Source organism: Osmerus eperlanus, chromosome 17 (assembly GCF_963692335.1).
Source record: "Osmerus eperlanus chromosome 17, fOsmEpe2.1, whole genome shotgun sequence".
NCBI classification, from domain to species: Eukaryota; Metazoa; Chordata; class Actinopteri; order Osmeriformes; family Osmeridae; genus Osmerus; species Osmerus eperlanus.
Window position 1 is genome coordinate 2,510,809 of NC_085034.1, and position 24,598 is coordinate 2,535,406.

The window sequence follows — 24,598 nt, forward strand, 5'->3', positions numbered from 1 at the left end:
TGTAGTAGGGCAACTTGTTTAGCACCAAAACACTCATTGCTATTACCAACAGTGGCATGGGTTTCCGATAAAGACCCAATATAACCTCTATGACAAAAATAAAAATGACTTTTCCTTTTGAGGGTTAGCTCTTATCTGTCTATACAAGTATGTGGCTTCTCTATATGTTTAGCAGATGTGTGTCTGTGTGTATGCGTGTAGCAGAGATAGGATATGGCCTGTATCCTGGTTGTTCCACACGCCCAGAGCAGAGAGAGGGGAGGTCCCAAAGGAAGTGGCTGTCTTCAGATGACTGTCGCTGGGATGAAACCAGAGGGATCTGGGGGCCTCTGGAGGTTCCTGGCTGGCTAGCTCTGTGGTTATGAGCCTTTTTGGTGTACACCTATGTCAATGCTAGCCTCTCCATAGGGATCCTGGTTCTGGAGAACAGACGGAGGTAATAGCTTCCATCCATTGCGGTAGTCTGGCCGTCCAGCTCAGGGAAATTACTGTGAACTAATCCTCTGACTCGGACTCCACTTCTTTCTCTCTATTACTGACTACACTCCTACACCCCTACACTCTCTCACACACAGTCTATCTCTCTCATTCACTTTCTTTCTCGCTTTGTCCTCCATTTATCTATGACTGTATTTATATATTTTAATAGCCGATACTACACCAAAGTCTTGTGACAGCTGTTTTAAATCTTATCGTATGTAGTATAGACATATCTACAAATAATAAAAATGCCCACATGACTAGGGATTCAGGTAGGATGGCAACGTTACCACCATGTCAAAGCTGACAGAAATGTAATTCAAGATATCGAGAACCCCCAAAGCTAAATGAATTCCTCACGTAAAATACGCTGACTTGGAACTGATCCCGACCACATGGTTAGTAACCAATTGCTGATGTTTCATCACATTTATTGAAAACAGACATGAGTTTGTGAAATTTGTAACTTTTGGATCACATCTACTATCATGAGAGTCCCCACCAGGAGAAAAAAACTTTTGTCTTGAATTTGTATCCATATTATTCCAACTTGCATTCACGCGGTGATTAATACTCTCTTAAAACTCATATCCAATCATCAGTAAAATTGGAAATTTGCGTCCTCTGTCGGAATTTAAACGTACTTCGAGAAAATCTACATGAGCTGTTGGGACATCGTTGTTATGGTAACCGCTCCAAGCTGTTTAACAAAGCAGAAGAGCTGAGATTTAGAGCTAGCTATCAAACTAGCAAGATAACTTTGAAGCTGAGAACATCTAACAAGTTGAATATAGTATTGTCTGTTTTACATTAGATTTGTGAGACGTGTGTTGTGGCATCGACAACTATGGCGAATAATTTCCTGTAAAGGATTTATAGTTTCAGGTCTCTGAAGAGTGCTCGAAGGTGAGTCATTCAGTTACAGTACTGTACAGTAGAGCTAGACTAGAGCTAGTGACTTTACAGTACAGTGCTGATGGAGTTATTTGGCGCTAGCTAAGCGTACATTAATAACTAGAGGGGGGTAGAGCTACAATTTATGGGGATCCCATTTTTTTTTTATCACACACAAACCTATTGTTTAAACTAGCCTAATACCAAACATACAAACGTTTGGAGAAAGACAATATTTGTCATAGGTGATAGACTACATTGAAAGGAACTGTTGCGACCAAATCTATTGATTCCATGCGATCGCCTATCGATTCACTAGCCTACTGTATAGGCCAGATTTTCCAAACTAATTACACATGGCTCTCATTTTTACAATAGACTACTTGGACCGTGTCCTGACAAAAAATGAAGAACATTAGCTGTATGTTTTGCCATGATAACTGGATGTAATTAATTAGATTAGAGCATGTTTATGATGTCCCTATGTGTTTATACTTTTGACTGGGGACAACAACGCAATCATTCAGCCGACTATAAAATGTTGATTAATGTTTGGCTACTTATTTATAGACTTGAATGATTGATGGGTTAGACAACAAACGTTCTAATTAAATAATCACCGACTACAACACCAAAATGTTTGACAGATTGACGAAGGCAATTTCATTCTTCGATCTTGACATTTATCCATGCAAGAAGCGCCATCTAGCGATCATTACGTGTCAGTAACAACTTCACTGTCTGAAAACTCGGGAGTCATGTGACCAGCTATCCGCACAGTGAGTAGGGAAAATCAGAGCCATATAAAATTGTTATATTATATTTATATGGCTCTGGGAATAACCAAGAGCCATAGAGAGATCCGATTATATCAGACATGTACTTACTCCAAGTACATATTTACTGTAGGTAATCGCGCGCAGGCTTGTGACGTCGTGACGTTTTTAACTGTGACTAGCTAGTTTTCGCAACAAAAACTTATGCTCCTCTGAGTTACAGTACTTTCATACTCACCATCATCCATGATTCGCAAAGGTGTGTGCATGTGCGTGCGTGACTGTGCGCGTGTGTTTGTCTCACAGGTAGAACATGAACCAGGCTGAGAGGAAAAGCTCTCCCAGCGGAGGAGAAGAGGGAGAGGGTCTATCTTCAGAGGAAATCCCCCTCTCCGCCCAGGCACCTGACGCGGCACTGCAAGAGGAGGGACCTAGCACAAACATATCAGCCAGCCCTGCCTACCAGTGTCTAGACGAGGTACGTAGCTATCCGGACTCTCCTCCAATAAGAAAGGTTACTTCGTGTTGGCATGTTCGTAAGGCCTGAGCTGTATTTTCTCGTTTTGTAGGCTGTATCAGATAAGAATATAAATAACCAAGGACAACTTTAAGCAAAGCTAGTGTAACTTTAATGTTTCATATAAAAGTAAATGTTTTTGAACAAGACATAACGATGATAGAAAAACTAATATATACACAAAACACTAAATGTACACACATACTTTTTGACATTTGGAAGATAGGCAAATCTTTTTTAGTCTTACACAAATAAATTGTTCTGGAGGGGTACCTTGCATTTGAATGACGATCTTATGACTCAACAGTTAAATTGGAGAAAACACCACTTAACTATGCACAACCTGAATAAATGGAATATATATTAGTATAATAAAAAGCTATTGTAATCCAAAAAATAAATACTGTACATGTACTTCTTGACTCATCCTTCGTATCTACTCTATACAGCCTACATGGGGTTTTAGTTTAGTAATTGAGGCTGATGGCATTAGTCTAACAGTAGATGGCAGTATTATATCAATACATTATTCGAGCTCTGACCAGTTTGACTGGTATGTGCATGTGTGTACTGTACAGTCCTGTTTAAGAAACGATAATGCATACAGTAAGAACCAGAGTGGTAGAGGGTGTAAAATGTAAATATGAAAAAAAAGACTCATGTCATGGGAATTGTCCAATTATACTCAATTTACCCAGCAACCCTAAACTTTTCCCCTAGCCCTCCCCAGAGGAAGCAGCCAGCCACGCTAGCTCCTAGGGAGCGTAGTTCTTGGGGCGTATCATCATCTTGACGGTCTTGAAGGCCTGCCTGTAGTTGGTGGGGTAGAACTCTGTGCTCATGTTGTGCCACGTTCCCCAGTAGATCCCGTTCCTTACTCCTTTGTACCTCTTGTGGTAGTACTTGCCGTTGAGGTTGGCGGACATGCAGGCGTCGAACCACCAGCCCGAGCTGTAATAGGCCCCGCAGTTTCCAGATGGGTACCTGTCGTTGTCCCGGTCTGGCGTGGTGAAGAACTTTTGGTCGTGTTCGAAGTCCTTGTTGAAGTTGATGGCGTTGCCGGCTGTGCCGCTGTAGCCGCTCATGGAGAGCCGGTAGCGAAGGAACTCGTTGGCGACGTAGAACTTGTCGTACTTGGCGTACTCCCGGACACCCTCAAAGTCCTCCAGCTCGATGCGTATGACCATGTCCTTATCCTTGGTCAGCAGGTGCATGCGGTCGTTACCCAACCAGAATTCACCCCTGGAGAGCAGAGCAGAGTAACTACATTGGATCTGTTGTGCATGTTCCTCTGCTGTGCTTTCCACCAAACAGATCCACACAAAATATACACAACAACCATCACATATGTTACAATGATTTGCGTTTTGCGCTAGCTATATCTCTAGGCCTAATCCCGTTTTATCATCCTGTTCTCTACCCAGAAGCAGAATAGAACTGAACATCGTTGACTAGACGGAATAGAACCGTATGGAATCAATGTCTCTCACCCTGACGTACAGCTATTATTATGCATTTTATGCTATCATATTCATGTTATGCAGGGGAGTGTGGTGCAGCGTAGGTGACCTATCTCCCTGTCCTGTGGCCCACACCCACCGGAGGTCTCCGAAGCCTTTCTTGTACTCGGCCCAGGTGCGGTTGAAGCTGATGGAGCCATTGAGGCGCTGCTGCACCATGGTCCAGCCCCCTCCAAACGTCTCCATGTCGCAGTACACCTCAAACGTGCCGTTCTTGGGGTCCGGTGTCACGCGGTACACCCCGTTCTTCTTCTCCTCCAGCACGTCGTAGTCGGAGCAGTCCCTGGGAGCCAGGATGACTGGAGGGGAGTGGTGAGAGGAGGGAATGGGAGAGGGAGGGATTGGAGAGGGGGAGCCCAGGAAGAAGTAGTAGAGGGAGACAGGGGGAAGGAGAGATGAAGAAGAGAGAGGCATCGGTCATAAGAGGATAAGAGTCAACGCTGCCCGTAGCATGCAGTCCTGCTGACTCTGCCCAGCGCTGGAGTCCAGCTCCTTGTCAGGGGGCTGGACATAAAGGGCCAGCCCTGCCCAAACGTGGGAAAGTGTCTAAGTGGATTACCGAGGCGCACCCCTCTTTGAGTGTGTCACGGCCTAAATCCTCCTGACACCAGGTCCGCAGCACGGAGCCCCTCCCGGGATTTAGAAAGTGACACAGTCTCTCTATATCAGAGTCTCCCTTCGAGGCCAGTTGGCTCACACTGAGCTGGCCCCCCCTCTGTGTTGTGGTAAGGTGGCGTCCCTCACAGTGGACTCCCAGAGCAGGGCAGAGGACACAGCTTCGGACAGCAGCTGTCAGACGGTTTGTTTGCTCCAGAATGAGTTGGCTTACGCTTCCCAGTTCCCACAAAACAAACCCAGCCAGTCTGTCTCTCTGCCTGGCTGCCTGTCTCTCTGCCTGGCTGCCTCTCCCTCTGCCGGCCAGTCTGTCTCTCTGCCTGGCTGCCTGTCTCTCTGCCTGCCAGTCTGTCTCTCTGCCTGGCTGCCTCTCCCTCTGCCGGCCAGTCTGTCTCTCTGCCTGGCTGCCTGTCTCTCTGCCTGCCAGTCTGTCTCTCTGCCTGGCTGCCTGTCTCTCTGCCTGGCTGCCTGTCTCTCTGCCTGCCAGTCTGTCTCTCTGCCTGGCTGCCTGTCTCTCCGCCTGTCTGTCGGAATCACCCCCCCCCCTCCTGAAAGACAGAGGAGCCTGTAACTTCAACTCTGGCTGTCCTAGATAGTTTTTCCTGACTGACTGACTGACAGGGAAACAGATTATTATGATGGACAGAAGAGGGGAAACTGTGTGTAATCAAGGAATTACGCAAGAGATTAATAAAGTACAGCCCAGCACCCTACTCTTGATTAAGTTGTTTGTGTTTAAGAGTGTTTTGTGTTTAGGGAGGGAGTCAGGTGGCTGAGCGGTTAGGGAATTGGGCTAATAATGTGAAGGTTGCCAGTTCGATTCCCGGCTGTGCAAAATGAGGTTGTGTCCTTGGGCAAGGCACTTCACCTTACTTGCTTCGGGGGGAATGTCCCTGTACTTACTGTAAGTCGCTCTGGATAAGAGCGTCTGCTAAATGACTAAATGTAAATGTAATGTAAGAGCACTCGACAGGCTAATCAGGGTTGTGCCAGCTGTTCACCACCAGCAGCCTAACAATGTATATGAGTGAAGCTGCAGTGGACTGTTTTTAGTGAGGGGGAGTAGCATCGTTTTTTTTTGCTGTGAAATACCTTTGGTGCAATAGAAAATCGAGTTTATTTAATCTGCAGATTGGTCCCGCGTTAATGATCCATCCAAGCTTTAACAACCTGCAGATGTACCGCTGTTGGTATCGGGTTGTTATTGAGCTGTTTTCCCTTATCTAGATAGAAACCTGACCTGGAGATGGTTGTGTCAACACAGAATACTCTGGCACACAAACACATCATACAAACACACTGTACTTTCAACGTGAACACTTCTCTTTCTTCATCCCTGTCTGAGCTTCGTTGACATACACAGACATGAACCTTGGCGTTGTGCTGCAAATCAATTTTCCCACAGAGAAAAATGGAAGTATCCATTTCCCTCCCTCAGAGAAGTTCACACATGGAATCCTTATATAATAACTGTTTATGACAATTAATCTGTTTTTCCACGGCTTATCTCTTGTAATTGGCATGGATATGAACCTGCCTAGACAAGACAAACCAAGAGACGAGTGCTCTCTCACCATGACTAATATCAGCCAGGCAGAGTACTGACGGCATGTGTTGTTGTTAAGTGTTGTTGGCAGAGGTAACGAGGGGTGTCGTTTCTGGCCTCTTGTTCACGCTGGACTGAGCGTGCTCAGAACTCAACCCTGAGAGACATCAGAGTGCTGTCTGGTCAGATCCAGCTCAAACTAAGACCGTCACAGCTGTTTTCAGGAACAGATCACTGTCTCGGGAGTTGGGGATTGGTCGATTGGTTTTCACTGTCACATGATCCTTGGCGGTGAGTAGTCAACCAACCTCTCCAACAAGTGCACCTCTACTTGGAAAACATTTTTTTTTGTTTGAAGTCCAGAGCTAAGGGTTTTACTTATCTTTCCATAATCATAGTCATGGATTTCCAATTCGACGTCCTCTGATTTACTATAGTGTCCCCAAGAGTTTGAGTGTCTTGCAAAATTTAAGCAGACTGACAAATTTATTTCCAATAAGCCCTTGGAAAAATATGCAAACTCTACAGTTCTCCATCTCTGCTACAGTGAGCATTGACCATATTGTAGGTGCAGTTTTGCTATAAACTGTGACAATTCGATTGCCCCTCTGTCACTTTCTCACAGGACCAAAATTAACATGGAATGTAACTTTAATTATCCATTGGAAAGCCAGTAACATTAGTGATTACAGAAGTTCAAGTCCGTGCAGTGAATTGAGTCACTGAGGTCAAAGCCATTGATGAAGTAACACCATCCTGAATCATGATGACTCAAAATCAATGTTCGCTCCTTTTCTCAAGTACAGCACTCAGTACCCATTAAAACTGTGTGACTGTGAGAGGTGTATATTGAGCCAGGGAGGGGCACATTCAGACCGTATTCTCTGAACACACGCAACACAGGTATCAGGGAGAGCACTAAAACCTCTGCAGAGTAAACAGCAGCCATCAGTCGACTTGGGGCTCTTAGATCAGTGATGAACGCTTCAGTGGTGAGCTCTCCAGCATAGTGAGGCTGGAGAACTCTGAGCGTGCTGAGCACAGTGACAGTGGATATCAAACAGACGAGATTACACTTCCTGGATGGTCAAAACGGAGGGTCAATACTACAGACTCCCACAACGATATGTGTCTGGACATTAACAGCAGCCTAGTTAAGTGATTGTGGGTGGAGCGAAGCGTGCAAAAGGCAATTGAATGGCACATAATACAGGCTACACGTTAATATGAACACTTCATAATGGTAGGTTTGGAACTACTTACACTGTGGGGTGTTGGTGACGGCACACTGGTTGGTGCACGTGGTGCTGAGCTTCTTCACCAGTCCTGTGATGTTCTCCACACGGCTGTCCACCATGGCCTCCACGTTCTGCATGTTGATGAGGCTCAGCTCCTCCACGCGCCCCTGAAGGGAGGTGATCTGACCCCGGGCGTTACGCAGGCTGGCCGACATGCGGTGCATCTTGGTCTGCATCTCGTGAAGCGTTTTCCCTGGACCGCTGTCCCCGGGTCCGTCCCCACGCTCCTCCTTACTGGCCCCGGCTGACTGCCCCAGCCCTGGGCCCCCTGCCTCCCCACTGTCCCTCTGGAGGCTCTGGTCAGCCTGCTGCCGGCCCTCCAGGCAGGCGCTCTTCAGCTTGTGGACGGTCTCCTTCAGGCTCTGCAGCTCCTTCATGGTCTTCTCCAGCAGTCTGAACTGCTTGGGCAGCTGGATGGTGAGGGGCGGCAGGGTGACCTGGTAGGGGCAGTCGTCGTCCTCCCCGCACTGGCCTGCTGGCCTCAGCTTCAGGGAGCAGGATCCAGCCCCAGTCCCAGCCCCAGCTCCCTCACTGTCCCATCTATGCTGCGTCTGTTTCCCCTCAGTCAGCTCCAGGCTCCTCAGGGGGGCTGTAGCCAGCAGGACAGAGGCGCAAACACAAAAGAGGACCTTCTGCATGGCGCTGGAGTGTGTGTTTGTCTGTCTGTCTGTCTGTCTGTCTGTCTGTATGTGAGATGTCCTAGTGGGTGAAAGATGCACAAGCCGGTCTGTATGTGAGAGATAATGAGTGTGTGCGTGTGTGTGTGTGACCGAGTGTGTGAGAGAGAGTCAGATGTGAAGAGAAAGACAGTGCAAGTGCTGCCTGCAGGAGAGGGGAGTCAGAACTGCTGCTGCCTCAGATATCTGTGTCATTAATATCAGGACAGAGAGAGGGAGGGAGGGAGACGGAGAGAGAGGAACAAGGGAGGGCTGGGAGGGGCTGAATTGCATAATTTCTCAAACCCAATAGCAGCAGCAGCACTGTGAAAAAAGAATATTGAGGGAGAGAGTAGGTAGGCAAGGTCTCGGGTAAGTCAGACCATTTCCCTGAACAGAGAAATGACTCAGCTCACAGGAATTACTCTCCACTACGTTTCTTCTCCACCTTATTTTGCCGTATTTTTATTTTGTCTTACAGTTACATATTCCACTTATTTTATTTTTTACTGAAAACATTATTGTGTTTGTGGGTGTGGTTTTACTCATTCCCAAGCACCAGCCTCATTTCCATCCAAAACACTGGAGTCTTTTCTCTCTCTTAACTCTTGTCATTGTCGAGTTTCAATTTTGAATTTATTGTAACTGTGACTTTTGATGATGTCACTCCTTGGTCTGTAGCAGTTCCAGAGCATCACTATCCTGTCAACTGTTGTTTACTCCCTTATGAGGAACTTAGCATGTGGTGCAGTGGGAATTCTGAAGCGGCGATGCTTTCCATTAGTCAATTGTCAATCACATCACCATACAAAAGGGTCATTTGTTTCAACAATCCCACAGTCATAAATGGTTTGGCAACGTTAGCAACCAACCTCTTTGAAACCTAGTTTGTGTGTTTAGTGGTAGCCTACAGGCTGCTCCAGGTTATATTGTGGAATGACTGTGTAGGTAGTGGTGAAACATCAACAGGGCAGGTCATATCCTGGTGCATGTTTAAACGGGAAACCTGGTAGGGGAGGCATTGAGCTACACTGGAGCCATATTAGTCAGTACTTTAGTGAAAGGGGTGTGTTTTCACAGGTTTAAAAGCCTACTTTTCCTACAGAGGAAATACTAGCAGATACTGTAAGTATACTGAGAGAGAAAGAAAGAGAGAAACAGTGTAGGGTCCAGTCTACCAGGGATGCCAGCTTCTTATGAAAACCATGCAGAGGACGTATAGTGCCACAGCCAGCCATACAGCCTAGAATCACACTGGCACATGCTGCACAAAGCTTTTCTCCATGACAGGAATGCCTTTGTGTCTCATTACCTTACACATGAGCACCGCAGTGTCTCTCTCTCCCCCCCCCCCCTCTCTCTCTCTCTCCCTCTCTCTTTCTATGTGTGTGCCTTCCTCTCTTCAAAGATGATTCTCCACACACAAGGCTGTTAAAACCTCACATGTTGACAGTAAATCCAGCGGGTGCCTGGGCAGAGGAAGAGAAGGAGCACACAGATAGTGAAGAGCCCCTGCTCGGAGACAGATGACCAGGCCTCTTAGAGTGTGCACATGGCCGATAGGCTTCTGAAGATCCACTGTGTTGATGGACTGCTTCCTCTCTATCTGGCTTGTACACTCGGAGCACGAGAAGCGGATATGTGGAAGTGATGATAGCTCTAACATGTCAGCTTCTATCTTTAGGGTTCGACAGAGTCGATGGTTAGCCATAAGGGTTGTTGTCAGACTGAAGTAGTGTCTTTCAGAGTCCTCAAGACTGCGGGTGCAGACTGAAATATAGGGCGACCATGACTGTACTGTAGCTCTGCATCCTGGCCTAGTTAGTGTATTTAGTTTCACAGCTCCTGGGAGGTTCCCAGTGCATGTGGATGAGTCAAATAAACAGCACGTTTCGATGAATGATTTTCTTCCGTGACCTCTGCCCTTTCCCTGCCTGCTCGTACCGTGCGCCAGTCAGACCCATCTGTCTGATGTTCTCTCTGCCCTGGCCCGGTACAGCCCGAGCTCTGCATCACTTTGATGCCTCTTTCATCACAGACGATCTGAAGCTGTGGAGATAAGCAGCGAACACTGGGCCTCCTATCTGGAGCAGGCTGGCTGAATCACACAGGAGCAGATGCGTTTGGTTGTTGTGCTCGTTGCTTTCAAAGTGCAGGTGACGCAGATGTGTGGGGTGGGAGTGGTTAAGGCGATAAGAGCTAGATACGAGCGTGGAGGTCAGGCTTTACACGGACAGCAACACTGGACAACAACACTGGGACAGGCCAGATGGGGGAGGGGGGGGGCACATGGGATGAAGATGGATGGATGGATGGGTGAATTGGGTTGGTGGATGAGTTGGTGGTACAATGAATTGGTGAATTAGGGTTGGTGGGTGAGTGAGTGGGTGGATAGAGGGATGATTGGGTGAAAGGGGCTGGGGATGAGTGGGTGGATAGAGGGATGATTGGGTGAAAGGGGCTGGGGATGAGTGGGTGGATGATGGATGATTTGTCTCCCTGTTGTCTCCTCAGCTTTTCTCTCTGGGGAAAATCAGTGGGAACATGCTGGCCCGGCTGAAGGCCAGTTACAGCCTGCTCCATGACACTCTCAGGAGGTGAGCTGTCTCTCACAGATCACGTGTGTGTGTGTGTGTGGGGTTACCTGTGACTCTGTGTCGTGTGTGTGTGTCCACCTGTGACTGTGTGTGTGTGTGTGACTGTGTGTGTGTGTGTGTGTGTGTGACTGTGTGTGTGTTTGCGTGTGTGTGTGTCCACCTGTGACTGTGTGTGTGTGGGGTGTGTGTGTGTGTGTTGGGTCTGTGTGTGTGTGGGGTGTGTGTGTGTGTGTTGGGTCTGTGTGTGTGTGGGGTGTGTGTGTGTGTGTTGGGTCTGTGTGTGTGTGTGTCCAGCTCCCAGGAGTCAGAGATCCAGCTCCTGCAGCAGGCTCGGTGTTTTCGAGCCCAGCTGGAGCTCCAGGGGCAGGACCTGGAGAGGGCGGAGACCTTCCCCGAAGTGGAGGAGTCGGAGGTCGGCCGCATGAGGCAGCAGCTCCTCAAGTTCCACAACGACCTGCTGATGGCCGAGGAGAGGGATTACCAGATGAACTACCAGCTGGAGTGGTGAGGAGGGAGGGGAACCAGGGGGTTAAGTGTGCCTGGTGTGGGCAACTCCAGTTAGGTGTGCTGCTCCTCTCCTCTCCTCTTGTCATCTCTCCTCTCATTTCATTTCATATTGGTTCTCTCCCCCCCCCCCCCCTGCGCTCTCCTCTCCACTCCTCCACATCGCTCTCAACACTCCTGTCCTTGTTTTCCAAAGGCCAAGCACACCCTCTGAACACTGCATGGAAAAGAACATTGCACTCCACAGAAAACACTCACACACACAGACACACACAGACACACAGACACACAGACACACAGACACACAGACACACAGACACACACAGACACACACAGACACACAGACACACACACACAGACACACACACACACACAGACACACACACACACACAGACACACACAGACACACAGACACACAGATCCAGGGCCAACGAGAGGACACTGTAACATTGCTAAGCAACTAATAAAACAAGCCGGGGGAAGGAAGATGAAAGGAGCAGGGCTTCATCATTCACGGTAACGAGCTTGAGACCACAGAGGAGAGAGAGCTACATCACGGAGACTAGGAACCTTTTCTCTCTCCATAGACACGCATGGATACGTCAGGCTACGAGGGCCAATGCAGTCCTCGCTAATAGTTTGTCCTCCTTATGCCGGAGTGAAATACGGAATGAGAACCACGCACTCTCCATTCTCCCAGGGCGTCGCAAGGCACCCGACAGTCTCTTCTCTCATCATATATTAGTCAGTGAATGGTAATGATTGTGACAGTGAGTTTGGCATGCTCACCCTTCCTCTCCTCCAGTCCTCCTCCTCTTCCCCTCCACAGTGAGCTGGCATGCAGATGACTGACAGATGCTTGTCCTTAAAGCATTGTCTCATGCCCTTGATCAGCAGCCAGACATCGACTCTGGAATGCAGATTTTGGCGGGCCAACTGTCGCTCCAATATCTTTTGAGGTCTTTTTCTGGATTGTGTCAGGATGCAGGCCGACAGGGTAGGGCGCCTGTGTCTATTCTGTGAGGTGTTTTTTAATCAGTCTTCTTTGAATACAGTATGGATTTGATATCCGGTGCTAGGACCCCATCTTACTGTGTGATACACACTCCACTACCTGTCGGACTGGACTTCCTCGTTTGAGAGATGCTACACGCTCTTAACAAGACGTTAAAAACGGTCACTCTTCCAAAATTCTGAGAATGAGAGAGGAGATCGAACTTCCCCAAACGAAAACCATTCTGTTCCTCTTAATTCGGAGAATTAAATATGCCGTGACGTGTTTTAATGACACACACTTTTTTTTTGGTCTCTTTTTTCAGCTGCGTGGAAGAGAAGGCCTGCCTGGAGAAGGAGTACGAGGCTCAGCCCAAGCCTGTAGTAAGTTCACACCAGATCCCCTCTCCCTGGCCGTCACCAGAGCAGGTCCCAGCCGTCACCAGAGCAGGTCCCAGCCGTCACCAGAGCAGGTCCCAGCCGTCACCAGAGCAGGTCCCAGCCGTCACCAGAGCAGGTCCCAGCCGTCACCAGAGCAGGTCCCAGGGCGTCACACAGGCCTCCCAGGGCGTGTGACAGCCCTGTCCTCTGGTGCCGTTCTGACACAGCGTAGCGTGTCTTGACGGGGAACGTGGAGCACAGCTGAGAGCGCCTTGTCTCAAATTCAGGATTTACAAGACAGACTCGTTAACTGAGCGTTCCCCATGATATTACTCTCCTCTAACGAATCTTTTGCATGGATGATTTATTTTGTTTGTAATTAATACAAGTGATAATGACGAGGGTGTTATGGAACGGACGAGAGCAGACTCTTAAGAGGGGGCTCTCACTTCATCAGAGATGATAAACAAGATTTACTGCAAGAAAACAGCATAGATTATTGTATGCATATCCCCCAAAAAGATCTTGCATATGTTTTGTACAAGTATGCATTTGTGTCTCTCTTAATGCTTCAGGCTTGTAGAATGTGTTTGCGTGTATGTGAAATTGAGTACAACTTAATAATATCTCATCCATCATGAGAGTTAAATTAAATGCTTTTGCCTCAAGAATGGGAGGGATTGCAGGGTTTCCCGCAGCACTTTTCAGTGAAGCCCTCTGTGACATGCTTGCGTGTAAAAAGGGCTATACAAATACATTTGATTTGATTTTGATTTGATTAAGGCGTCCGCCTAAGCAACACACGCCTGCCGCCTTAACTACGTCGTAAAAAATATTAATAACGATATCCGCCGTGTTACTCTGTCCTGTTTTCTCCCTTCCATTCCAAAACGCCGTCTCCCTTCTCTGCAGAACGCATTAGTCTATCCCCCCCCCCCCCCCCCCCCCCGGTCTGACGGCAAACCCCACCCTACCACCTTAACTAACAAATTCTGCGGGAAACCCTGGGTTGTTGCTCAATTACAGATCCTGAAACCATTTAAAGATTTACTGTGAAAGAACCATATAGATAACAGCACACAAATCATATCTTGTTTCCTTTGAATATTGGTCTTTGTGTACGGTGTGTGCTCAGGCTAGCATGTACAGTACAGTGTGTGTGTGTGTGTGTGTGTGTGTGTATGTGTGTGTGTGCGTGTGTGTGTGTGTGTGTCTGTGTCCAGGAGCTGGAGAAGAGAGCCAGGCTTCTGAAGGAGAGCAGTGAGGAGCTGAGGAAGGAGGTGACCCAGCGGAGGCAGGAGATCAGGAGCCTGCAGGAGGACATGCAGGCCAGGCAGAGACTCCTGCAGAGGGAGCACAGGGAGCTGGAGGACAAGAAGGAGGTCATAGACATTAACCAGGTGAGGCTCTGCCGTCACTGGCATGGGGGTTTAGGGGTGAACTAGATTTAATCCCAACAAGGGATGTCTTTAAAAAGGATGGCTATGAGAATGATAACAAGCAATAGGATGGTTAGCTACAGGATAGATAGCTCTGGGAATGTTGGCTGAATGATAGATAGCGATAGAAATATCCACAGTCATTGAGTAATGTGTGGGTATTTCCATAGCCAGTTATTGAGTGGGGATTTCCATAGCCAGTTATTGAGTAATGTGTGTGTGGTGTGTGTGTTGTGTGTGTGTGTGTGTGTGTGTTTCTCTGGCAGGCTGAGCTGGCACAGATTCTCTCTGTACCTGGGCAGCTGAGTAAGGAGATAGAGAGAATAAACCGAAAGAAAACGTAAGTCTGTCTAAACTCCTTCCTGTCTGCCTGTCTGTCTGTCTGTCTGAGCATCTGTCTGTCTGAAGATCTCCCTGTCTGTCTGAACATCTCGCTGTCTGTCTGAACATCTCCTTGTCTGTCTGAAGATCTCCCTGTCTGTCTGAAGATCTCCCTGTCTGTCTGAAGATATCGCTGTCTGTCTGAACATCTCCTTGTCTGTCTGAAGATCTCCCTGTCTGTCTGAACATCTGTCTGCTGTTGCGTCTCCTCAGGGAGGTGGAGAGGAGGAAGGCAGCGCTGCAGGAGCAGGCGGAGGAGCTGGCGGCGCTGCGGGGCCGTACGGAGGCCAGGAGCCTGGCCCTGGAGGAGGAGCGCAGGGAGGTGATGAGGGAGCTGGAGGGGAGGAGGACCCTGCTGGAAGCCGCTGACAGGGAGCACAACATGCTGCTGAAGGAGCAGGACATGAACAAGGAGAAGGAAGCCCTCCTGATGGGACAGAGGTAGGAGGCAGGAGGCTCTAGCTCTGAGGGCTGATGGGACAGAGGTAGGAGGCAGGAGGCTCTAGCTCTGAGGGCTGATGGGACAGAGGTAGGAGGCGGGAGGCTCTAGCTCTGAGGGCTGATGGGACAGAGGTAGGAGGCAGGAGGCTCTAGCTCTGAGGGCTGATGGGACAGAGGTAGGAGGCAGGAGGCTCTAGCTCTGAGGGCTGATGGGACAGAGGTAGGAGGCGGGAGGCTCTAGCTCTGAGGGCTGATGGGACAGAGGTAGGAGGCAGGAGGCTCTAGCTCTGAGGGCTGATGGGACAGAGGTAGGAGGCGGGAGGCTCTAGCTCTGAGGGCTGATGGGACAGAGGTAGGAGGCGGGAGGCTCTAGCTCTGAGGGCTGATGGGACAGAGGTAGGAGGCAGGAGGCTCTAGCTCTGAGGGCTGATGGGACAGAGGTAGGAGGCAGGAGGCTCTAGCTCTGAGGGCTGATGGGACAGAGGTAGGAGGCAGGAGGCTCTAGCTCTGAGGGCTGATGGGACAGAGGTAGGAGGCGGGAGGCTCTAGCTCTGAGGGCTGATGGGACAGAGGTAGGAGGCGGGAGGCTCTAGCTCTGAGGGCTGATGCAGGCAAGGGTAGAGAATAGTGAAGGAGGGAGAGAGGGATGGAGGAGGGGGAGAGGGAGGGAGGGATGGAGGAGGAGGAGAGGGATGGAGGAGGGGGAGAGGGAGGGAGGGATGGAGGAGGGGGAGAGGGAGGGAGGGATGGAGGAGGAGGAGAGGGATGGAGGAGGGGGAGAGGGAGGGAGGGATGGAGGAGGAGGAGAGGGATGGAGGAGGGGGAGAGGGAGGGAGGGATGGAGGAGGGGGAGAGGGAGGGAGGGAGGGATGGAGGAGGAGGAGAGGGATGGAGGAGGGGGAGAGGGAGGGAGGGATGGAGGAGGGGGAGAGGGAGGGAGGGATGGAGGAGGAGGAGAGGGATGGAGGAGGGGGAGAGGGAGGGAGGGATGGAGGAGGAGGAGAGGGATGGAGGAGGGGGAGAGGGAGGGAGGGAGGGATGGAGGAGGGGGAGAGGGATGGAGGAGGGGGAGAGGGAGGGAGGGATGGAGGAGGAGGAGAGGGATGGAGGAGGGAGAGAGGGATGGAGGAGGGAGAGAGGGATGGAGGAGGGAGAGATGGAGGGAGAGAGGGATGGAGGAGAGGGAGTAAAAAAAGTATATTAAAACTCTTGTATTTGATCTGTGTGTCCGTGTTGTAATCCTCATATTCTGTAATCACAGGGGAGTACAGGAACTGAATCTGAGTCACATCAGCGTGGAGAGGAAGAACGTGCACGACAGCCTCTCCCGGAAGCTGAGAGAGAGAGACCGGCAGATCAGGGGCCTGAAGAAGATGGAGCAACAGCTGAAACTGGCCAATGACACGCTGGCGCACACCCAGGTGCTCTACAACAAGACCAAGTGCGAGGTAAGAGTAATCAAGCACAGATAAGAGATCCGTCATCACATCAGATCCTCAGCCTCAGGCCTTCGTACCAGACGTTCCCTTGACGACAAATCACAGCCTGTCCTTCACGTCTAGTGTTCGCTTCCAGAATACAGGAAATGTATTGAATCTGTCACTGCGTCCTAACAAGCTGGGTCTGTCTGATTCATGAATGCTTCATCCACTAATTCATCCAACAACCTATATTATCCAATCTGATGCATGTGTTGCTCCTAACAGATGTGTTGTGGTGATGTTGCTCTGAGTCTCTCTCCCCTCCCTGTTCTCTGTGAGTCATCCTTTAAAATTAACTGTGGAAGTTTTGATGACAATCCGGTAAATAGAATAGCGAAAGTACAGCCGGAAAACTGTCAGCAAAACAGAAACCGCTCAAACATGGTGACGCATTTAGGTCTTCCTGAGTTCAGGAAAGTGTGGAGGAACTACTTAATACCGGTTCTATCAATTCCAGTGTGGCATCATTGGAAAGCATGGTAGCCATTTATTCATTAAGCAATCTTTGTCCTAAACGATATGTGTCAAATGAGGAAGTGAGTTAAGACTCATACAACACCTCAGGCTCTCGTCCCGCTTGCTTGCTTGTGTTTTGTGGAGTAGTGCTGCTGTGACCTAGATGGTGTTGTTGTCTCAGAGGGACGCCCTCCCCCGAGGGGACAGTAACCTGCAGAGGAGGCTAGAACTGCACAAGGAGGTGGAGACTCTCAAACAAAAGCTGATCCACCAGGTGAGTGTGGGATGTGTTGAGTACGAGTGTGTGTTTGTGTGTGTGGTGGTTGCATGTGTTTACTTGTTTGTGTGTGTTGATTACATGTATTCATATGTGTACGTACGTGTGTGTACAGTAGGTGTGTGTACAGTACGTGTCTATATGTACTGTGTGTGTACGGTACATGTCTATATGTACTGTGTGTGTGTGTGTGTACAGTACGTGTCTATATGTACTGTGTGTGTACGGTACATGTCTATATGTACTGTGTGTGTGTGTGTGTACGCTCCGTGTCTATATGTACTGTGTGTGTGTGTGTACGGTACATGTCTATATGTACTGTGTGTGTGTGTGTGTACGCTCCGTGTCTATATGTACTGTGTGTGTGTGTGTACGGTACATGTCTATATGTACTGTGTGTGTGTGTGTGTACGCTCCGTGTCTATATGTACTGTGTGTGTGTGTGTACGGTACATGTCTATATGTACTGTGTGTGTGTGTGTGTGTGTGTACGCTCCGTGTCTATATGTACTGTGTGTGTGTGTGTGTACGCTCCGTGTCTATATGTACTGTGTGTGTGTGTGTACGGTACATGTCTATATGTACTGTGTGTGTGTGTGTGTACGCTCCGTGTCTATATGTACTGTGTGTGTGTACGCTCCGTGTCTATATGTACTGTGTGTGTGTGTTTCCATCAGTCGTGTGCGGAGGTGGAGGCCCAGCTGATGGAGCGCTGCATGGAGCAGGAGCAGGCCCTGGTGAGGGAGACCTTCCGCTGCAGGGAGGAGCTGCACATGCTGGGCTGCCTGGCTCAGATCAAGTCTGACGAGAGGGAACACAAGTCCCGGGAGCTGCTCCGAGCCGGGGTAACACACACACACATGTAACCAACACACACACACACATGTAACCAACACACACTCACACATGTAACCAACACACACATGTAACCAACACACACACACACATGTAACCAACACACACTCACACATGTAACCAACACACACATGTAACCAACACACACACACACACATGTAACCAACACACACTCACACATGTAACCAACACACACATGTAACCAACACACACACACACATGTAACCAACACACACTCACACATGTAACCAACACACACATGTAACCAACACACACACACACATGTAACCAACACACACACACACACATGTAACCAACACACACTCACACATGTAACCAACACACACATGTAACCAACACACACACACACATGTAACCAACACACACTCACACATGTAACCAACACACACATGTAACCAACACACACACACACACGTAACCAACACACACTCACACATGTAACCAACACACACATGTAACCAACACACACACACACATGTAACCAACACACACTCACACATGTAACCAACACACACATGTAACCAACACACACACACACGTACACACACATGTAACCAACACACACTCACACATGTAACCAACACACACTCACACATGTAACCAACACACACATGTAACCAACACACACACACACACACACGTAAACATGTGTAACCAACACACACTTCACACACACTTCACACGTAAACGAGATGATCTGGATCTCTCATGTCGGCAGAAAAGGTACACCCGCATCAAACAGGAAGTGATGGGGAAGAGTCTGGTGATCCAGGAACACAAGAAACAGAACCAGGAGATACAGGCCAGGTACCTTCCATGTCTAGGGAACTGCCTTCCCTCAACAGATGACTAATGTTTATTTTGTTCCATTATGGAAATACCGGTCTATTTCTGTAACTGTTTTGTTATTGCCTGTTGTTTTGGGCTTTTCACTGCATATGTTCCCGCTCCCTCCCTCCCTCCCCCTCTCTCTTGCCCTTTCTTCAGACTGGGCGTGTTCGCCAAGCTGTATGACATCATCAAGGGCGACAGGAACAAGTGTGTGAACCTGATCCAGATGGCGTCGCAGAGGACGGCCGAGATGAGGGAGAAGTTCAAGATCCTGGAGAACGAGATGGAGATCCTCAGGACCACAGTCGTCATCAAGGAGAAGTAAGGGGCTTCTGTCCATCCGTCTAGCTATCTTATCTATCAGTCCATCCATCCGTCCGTGTGTGTGTGTTTGTCCCCAGGCTGCTGCAGAAGTCTCGCCTGAAGCACATCCACAGCCGCACCATCAGAGACAGCCTGAGGAACGACCTGGCCCAGGTGTCCTGGACGCTGCAGGACATGAGTCACAAGAGGCAGGAGCAGAAGCTGGATCTGGTGGAGCTCACGCGCATCATCAGCGTCCACGAGCAGAACCTGCTGCAGCTGCGCAAGACCCACGACGCCGCCGTGCAGGGCCGCAACGAGCGGTCAGTCTGACCTCTGCACGCCTCGCTGACCCCCCGCCGTCTACCAGGCACACCTCACGCACACCTGGAGCCTCACCTGGACTCACACTAGTGTGTGTGTGTGTTAACGTGTGTGTGTGTTAACGTGTGTGTGTGTGTTAACGTGTGTGTGTCTCCAGGGGCGTGCAGCTTCTGGAGCGCGAGGAGGAGATGTGTATCTTCTACGAGAAGGTGAACGTCCAGGAGAGCCTGATCAGAGATGGGGATGTGGCCATGCAGGCCCTGGAGGAGCACATGCGCTCCCAGCAGATGACCATCAGCCAGGAGACACGGCAGATCCACCTCAGCAGGAAGATGCTGCCCTGCAAGAGAGCCCTGGCGGAGGAGAGCACCTCACTGCAGAGACAGGTAGGAGCTGAAAACAGGGAGGAACTGAACACAGGTAGGAGCTGAACACTGGTAGGAAGTAAATACAGGTAGGAACTACATGCAGGTAGGGTAGGAACTAGATACAGGTAGGAAGTAGATACAGGTAGGAACTGGGGAGGGAGAGCACCAGACGGCAGCACCTTACTACAGATAATAAACCTCTCTCTCAAGCCTGGCTCCTCAAAACAGAGAGATCACACTGCAGTTTTCCGCGTAGTAATATGTGCCTCGCCCTGACTCAGCAGATCCCGTCCGCACCATGTATAGCCCTGCAGGGCACCGAGGAATGTCTCACCTCGTATCTCTGGCCCTCCAGGCCTGCTACGCCACCACATCCAAACACCGGCCCTTCCCTGTGTAAATACCTCAAATGTTAACGCTGCTAGAGGTAAACATTTGGCTCTCTCGTTTATGGCGCCATCGCTCCGACTGCGCGATCCCCAAGCAGTGGTAGCTGGCTCGGCCGCTCTTAGCCAGGAGACCAGGACTCACACTGGGACAGACAGTGTCCTGTTGAAGGACTTGATTAATAGCAAGTGATAAGGTCAATGAGTCGTGTCACCCACCCTGAATGCATGCGAGAGAGCAGAGGGATGCAGGCCTGCCTGGCCTCATGGGACCAGAGGGATGCAGGCCTGCTGCTGGCTCCACACCCACGGCTGGTTTGTCCGTGAAGCAAAGTAGTTCTTTAGTTTTGTAGCTTCCTTGTTACCTCCTTCTTTCATAAAGAGTTTGTTAGTGTTTCTGACATGAGTCCAGAGTCTGTTGGGCTCGGATGAAAATACCTCCTCTCCTGATATTGAAGATCTGTCTCTGGCATGGTCACACACACACCCCTACACACACACACACACACACCCTAGCCAGTTGAGTCAGATTTGGGGTTTAATTGCACTCGCTTATCCATCGTGGTGTCTTTCACTGTAGGGTTTCTCAGTATCTCTGTGCTGGGGTGTGTGCACTAGAAGCCAGGCTGGAGGAGGAGTCCACGAGCTTGGAGAGGAACTCTGTGACCAGATGAAGCTGAGTTTCATTCTGGGCCAGATGTGGTCTGTCTTCTCTTTGACAGTTCAGAGGAAAGAACCCTGTCATTCTCTGACAGGAAAGCACCTGATAGTCCGAGATATCCCTGACGGCGTTTCTTGCTACAGTATTTATGTCCCTCGTGTTTACAAAGGATCTACTTTGGGAAATTATAGTCTAGATGTTTTTATATTTAGCTCCCTCAGGTTACAGGGTACAGTACATGTTAGATGCAGGGGTTGTTCCCTTGGTGTTAACGCCTTAAAAGCAGGACTGAGGGGACCATTACTGCAGTTAGCATGTTTACCCTCAACAGCACATCAGATAGGGCCTCTGTGTGAAACTCAATATACACTAAAGAGCTTTTCAAAGACTTTCAAAAGAATTGGGCTGCCTCAGTGTAAACAGGGTTCTGTGTGAAGTCTGGTGTAGCTAGCTGGGAATGCGAGTGTGTGGGTTGCTAGGACACAGCAGCCCATAGAGAAGCATTGGGGAGGGTGTGGTCGCTGCCTCTGTCAGAATTCTGTGGAATCTAAACTGGAGCCAGACCGCGTGTTGTTGACGAATACTGTGTGTCCAAACTGCCTGTGTGTGATTCACACTGGGTTACATAGATACTCTCCACACACACACACACACACACACACGACCAGAGGACCCGGTCACTAACCAGAGAGGAAGCAATGCTCCAGTGAAGCCCATCACCCCATCACATGACCATGACCCCCCCCCCCCCCCTCTCCGGACCTGTCGCTCCACATTACCACACCTCTGGATCAGCTGCTTTGCTCTCAGGGAAAACGGAAGGAGTCACCTCCCTGGTCCCTGCTGACCTCTCCCCTTCCCAGCCTGATGTGCTCTCTCTCTCATTAGAGGGGCCCAGCCAGCAGAGGCTGCTCTCAGCTACACGCCCCCAGACCCACGGGCTCCCACCCCCCCTTAACACACCCCTCAAATACACCTCCTAAACTCTCTTAACTCCACATCCAGCTGATCAAATTAATGTTCTTTCTTTTACGCCAAATCTGATCTCTTGTTCTCTCCAACCCCCTCACCCTCCCCCCCCCCCCCCCCCCCCCTACCAGCTGTCAGAGTGTAAGGACCAGATGCTGGAGCTGGAGAAGGCTCTAGAAGACCCTGGGCAGGAGAACAGGGCCCGGGTGCTGGGGGGGAAGGACCCGTCGCCTGTGGAAATGATCAAGAAAATAGAACAGGTAAGAAACGCTCTGCAGGTGTGTGTTTGTTGTGTGTGTGTGGGCGTACATGTGTATGTGTTGTGTTCACACGTGTGTGTGTTAATGGTGTGTGTGTGTTAATAGTGTGTGTGTGGGTTAATGGTGTGTGTGTCCAGTTGGAGGTGCGCCTAGCGGAGCAGGAAGAGCTGCTTCTGGAGAAGGAGCTGGTCTATGATCAGGTGACCAGACTCTCCCGGCGAATCAGAGCCAAGGCTGAGAACGGCAAACAGGATACCCTGGACCTGGCTAAGAAGGTAGGGGTTTCTCTCTCACACACACACACACCCACACACACAGGTAGTGGAGCGTGGAAGCCCTTTGTGAGGAGCGCAGGGTCAGCATTACCTACGTGTGTGTGTCTGTGTGTGCGTGTGTGTGTGTGTGTGCGTCTGTGTGTGTGTGTCTGTGTGTGTGTGTGCGTGCGTGCGTCTTTGTGTGTGTGTCTGTGTGTGTGTGTCTGTGTGTGTGTGTGCGTGCGTCTTTGTGTGTGTGTCTGTGTGTGTGTGTGCGTGCGTCTGTGTGTGTGCGTCTGTGTGTGTGCGTGTGTGTCTTTGTGCGTGTGTGTGCGTGCCTCCCAGGTGAACGAGCTGCAGGGCCGTGTGAAGGAGGTGACGAGGCAGATGATGGCGGTGGTGTCGGAGCTGTCCATGCGCCAGGCCTCCGCCATGTCCCTGCAGCAGGAGGTGAGGGAGGGCGAGCTGCGGCTGGACTCCTGCCGGCGCCGCCTGGCCCAAGGCCTGCCCCCCTCCCCGGAGATGGAGGACCAGTGGCAGAGGATGCTCCGCCACCAGCAGCAACGCCACGACGCCTCGCAGGAGAGAGAGAGGGTATGCACAACTCTCTGTGCAGTCCTCGAATACTTTACTGCATTGGTCTACAAACCCTCTCTCTCGTTAGGACTCGAACCTGCAGGCGTAGCTGCTTCTGTACTGCCTGAAACCATCAAGTTTCCTTTTCAAACAAATAATTGTTGTTTCTAGGGTAACAATCGAATGGAAATGTATTTGTATAGCCCTTTTAACAAGCAATGCCACAGAGGGCTACACATACACCCAGAGAACTGCCCCTCAGCCGACCTAAACCCAGTGAAGCGTAACATCCATCCTAAGCACCTTCACAGCCCCTCTCTGACCCCTGTGCCCTCCCTGTGTCATTTACATTTAGTCATTTAGCAGACGCTCTTATCCAGAGCGACTTACAGTAAGTACAGGGACATTCCCCCCGAGGCAAGTAGGGTGAATTGCCTTGCCCAAGGACACAACGTCATTTTGCACGGCCGGGAATCAAACCGGCAACCTTCTGATTAATAGCCCGATTCCCTAACCGCTCAGCTATCTGTGTCCCTAGCTGCTGGAGGAGGAGCAGAGGACGCAGCTCCCCAGCGGGGTGTACACCACGGCCGAGGCCCGTCCCAACGCCTACATCCCCCAGGGGGACGAGCTCCCGCTGCCCCGCCCCTACGGAGGCCTGGCGCCCTTCAAGCCCTCCGAGCCCGGAGCCAACATCAGACACGTCCGCAAGCCCCGGCTGAAACCCATCGAGATCTAGACCCCCCCCCCCCCACACACACACACACACACACACACACACACACCTTTACAGACTCACACACAAACACACATTATAGACTTGCACGATTACACACACACCTTTACAGACTCACACACACACACACACATTATAGACTTGCACGATTACACACACACCTTTACAGACTCACACACACACACACACTCTTACATGAACTCAATCACACCTTTGAGACAGGATATTTTGAAGAGTGCATGGGTCAGAGCTCTGAGAGAACCACTGCAGGACCACGTGCCTCACGACATGTGATTCTCAGCACAGATCATTAAATACAGCTCTATTCTCCCCACGTAGCACCTCCTTCCTTCCTCCTACCAAAGTCTCGGCCCAGACACAGTGCATATGTTTGTTATTGTGAGCTGAGGTACAAACACACACTTCAACTTGCACTCAAAAACACTAGATAGTGTAAGTTGCATTGTGTATTTGACTGTGAGCTGGATTGTGTGTGTGATAGCTGAAGTGTGTGTGTGTGTGATAGCTGGAGTGTGTGTGTGTGTGTGTGTGTGTGATAGCTGGAGTGTGTGTGTGTGATAGCTGGAGTGTGTGTGTGTGATAGCTGGAGTGTGTGTGTGTGTGTGATAGCTGGAGTGTGTGTGATAGCTGGAGTGTGTGTGTGTGATAGCTGGAGTGTGTGTGTGTGTGTGATAGCTGGAGTGTGTGTGTGTGATAGCTGGAGTGTCTGTGTGTGATAGCTGAAGTGTGTGTGTGTGATAGCTGGAGTGTGTGTGTGTGTGATAGCTGGAGTGTGTGTGT

The 24,598-nt window shown here is 49.9% G+C and overlaps 2 protein-coding genes and 1 long non-coding RNA gene across 3 annotated transcripts; 1 reads left to right on the plus strand and 2 right to left on the minus strand.

Moving 5' to 3' along the window:
- On the minus strand, positions 1 to 2,528 carry LOC134037630 (uncharacterized). Its single transcript, XR_009932552.1, has 3 exons — positions 2,389 to 2,528; positions 1,125 to 1,180; positions 1 to 419 (listed from the first exon to the last, which is right to left on the minus strand). It is a non-coding gene; the product is annotated as an uncharacterized LOC134037630 (long non-coding RNA).
- Positions 2,352 to 24,240, plus strand: ccdc146 (coiled-coil domain containing 146). Its single transcript, XM_062482982.1, has 18 exons — positions 2,352 to 2,628; positions 10,817 to 10,899; positions 11,194 to 11,403; positions 12,724 to 12,781; positions 14,002 to 14,178; positions 14,484 to 14,557; positions 14,812 to 15,039; positions 16,301 to 16,487; positions 17,158 to 17,250; positions 17,931 to 18,098; positions 18,848 to 18,936; positions 19,117 to 19,281; positions 19,362 to 19,586; positions 19,745 to 19,973; positions 22,103 to 22,231; positions 22,369 to 22,506; positions 22,831 to 23,079; positions 23,600 to 24,240. Exons 1-18 carry the CDS (start codon positions 2,464 to 2,466, stop codon positions 23,798 to 23,800), a joined length of 2,868 nt encoding a protein of 955 aa, XP_062338966.1. The 5' UTR covers positions 2,352 to 2,463; the 3' UTR covers positions 23,801 to 24,240.
- Positions 2,763 to 8,506, minus strand: fgl2a (fibrinogen-like 2a). Its single transcript, XM_062483012.1, has 3 exons — positions 7,612 to 8,506; positions 4,267 to 4,486; positions 2,763 to 3,909 (listed from the first exon to the last, which is right to left on the minus strand). Exons 1-3 carry the CDS (start codon positions 8,282 to 8,284, stop codon positions 3,423 to 3,425), a joined length of 1,380 nt encoding a protein of 459 aa, XP_062338996.1. The 5' UTR covers positions 8,285 to 8,506; the 3' UTR covers positions 2,763 to 3,422.
- Positions 24,241 to 24,598: the final 358 nt, after the last annotated feature.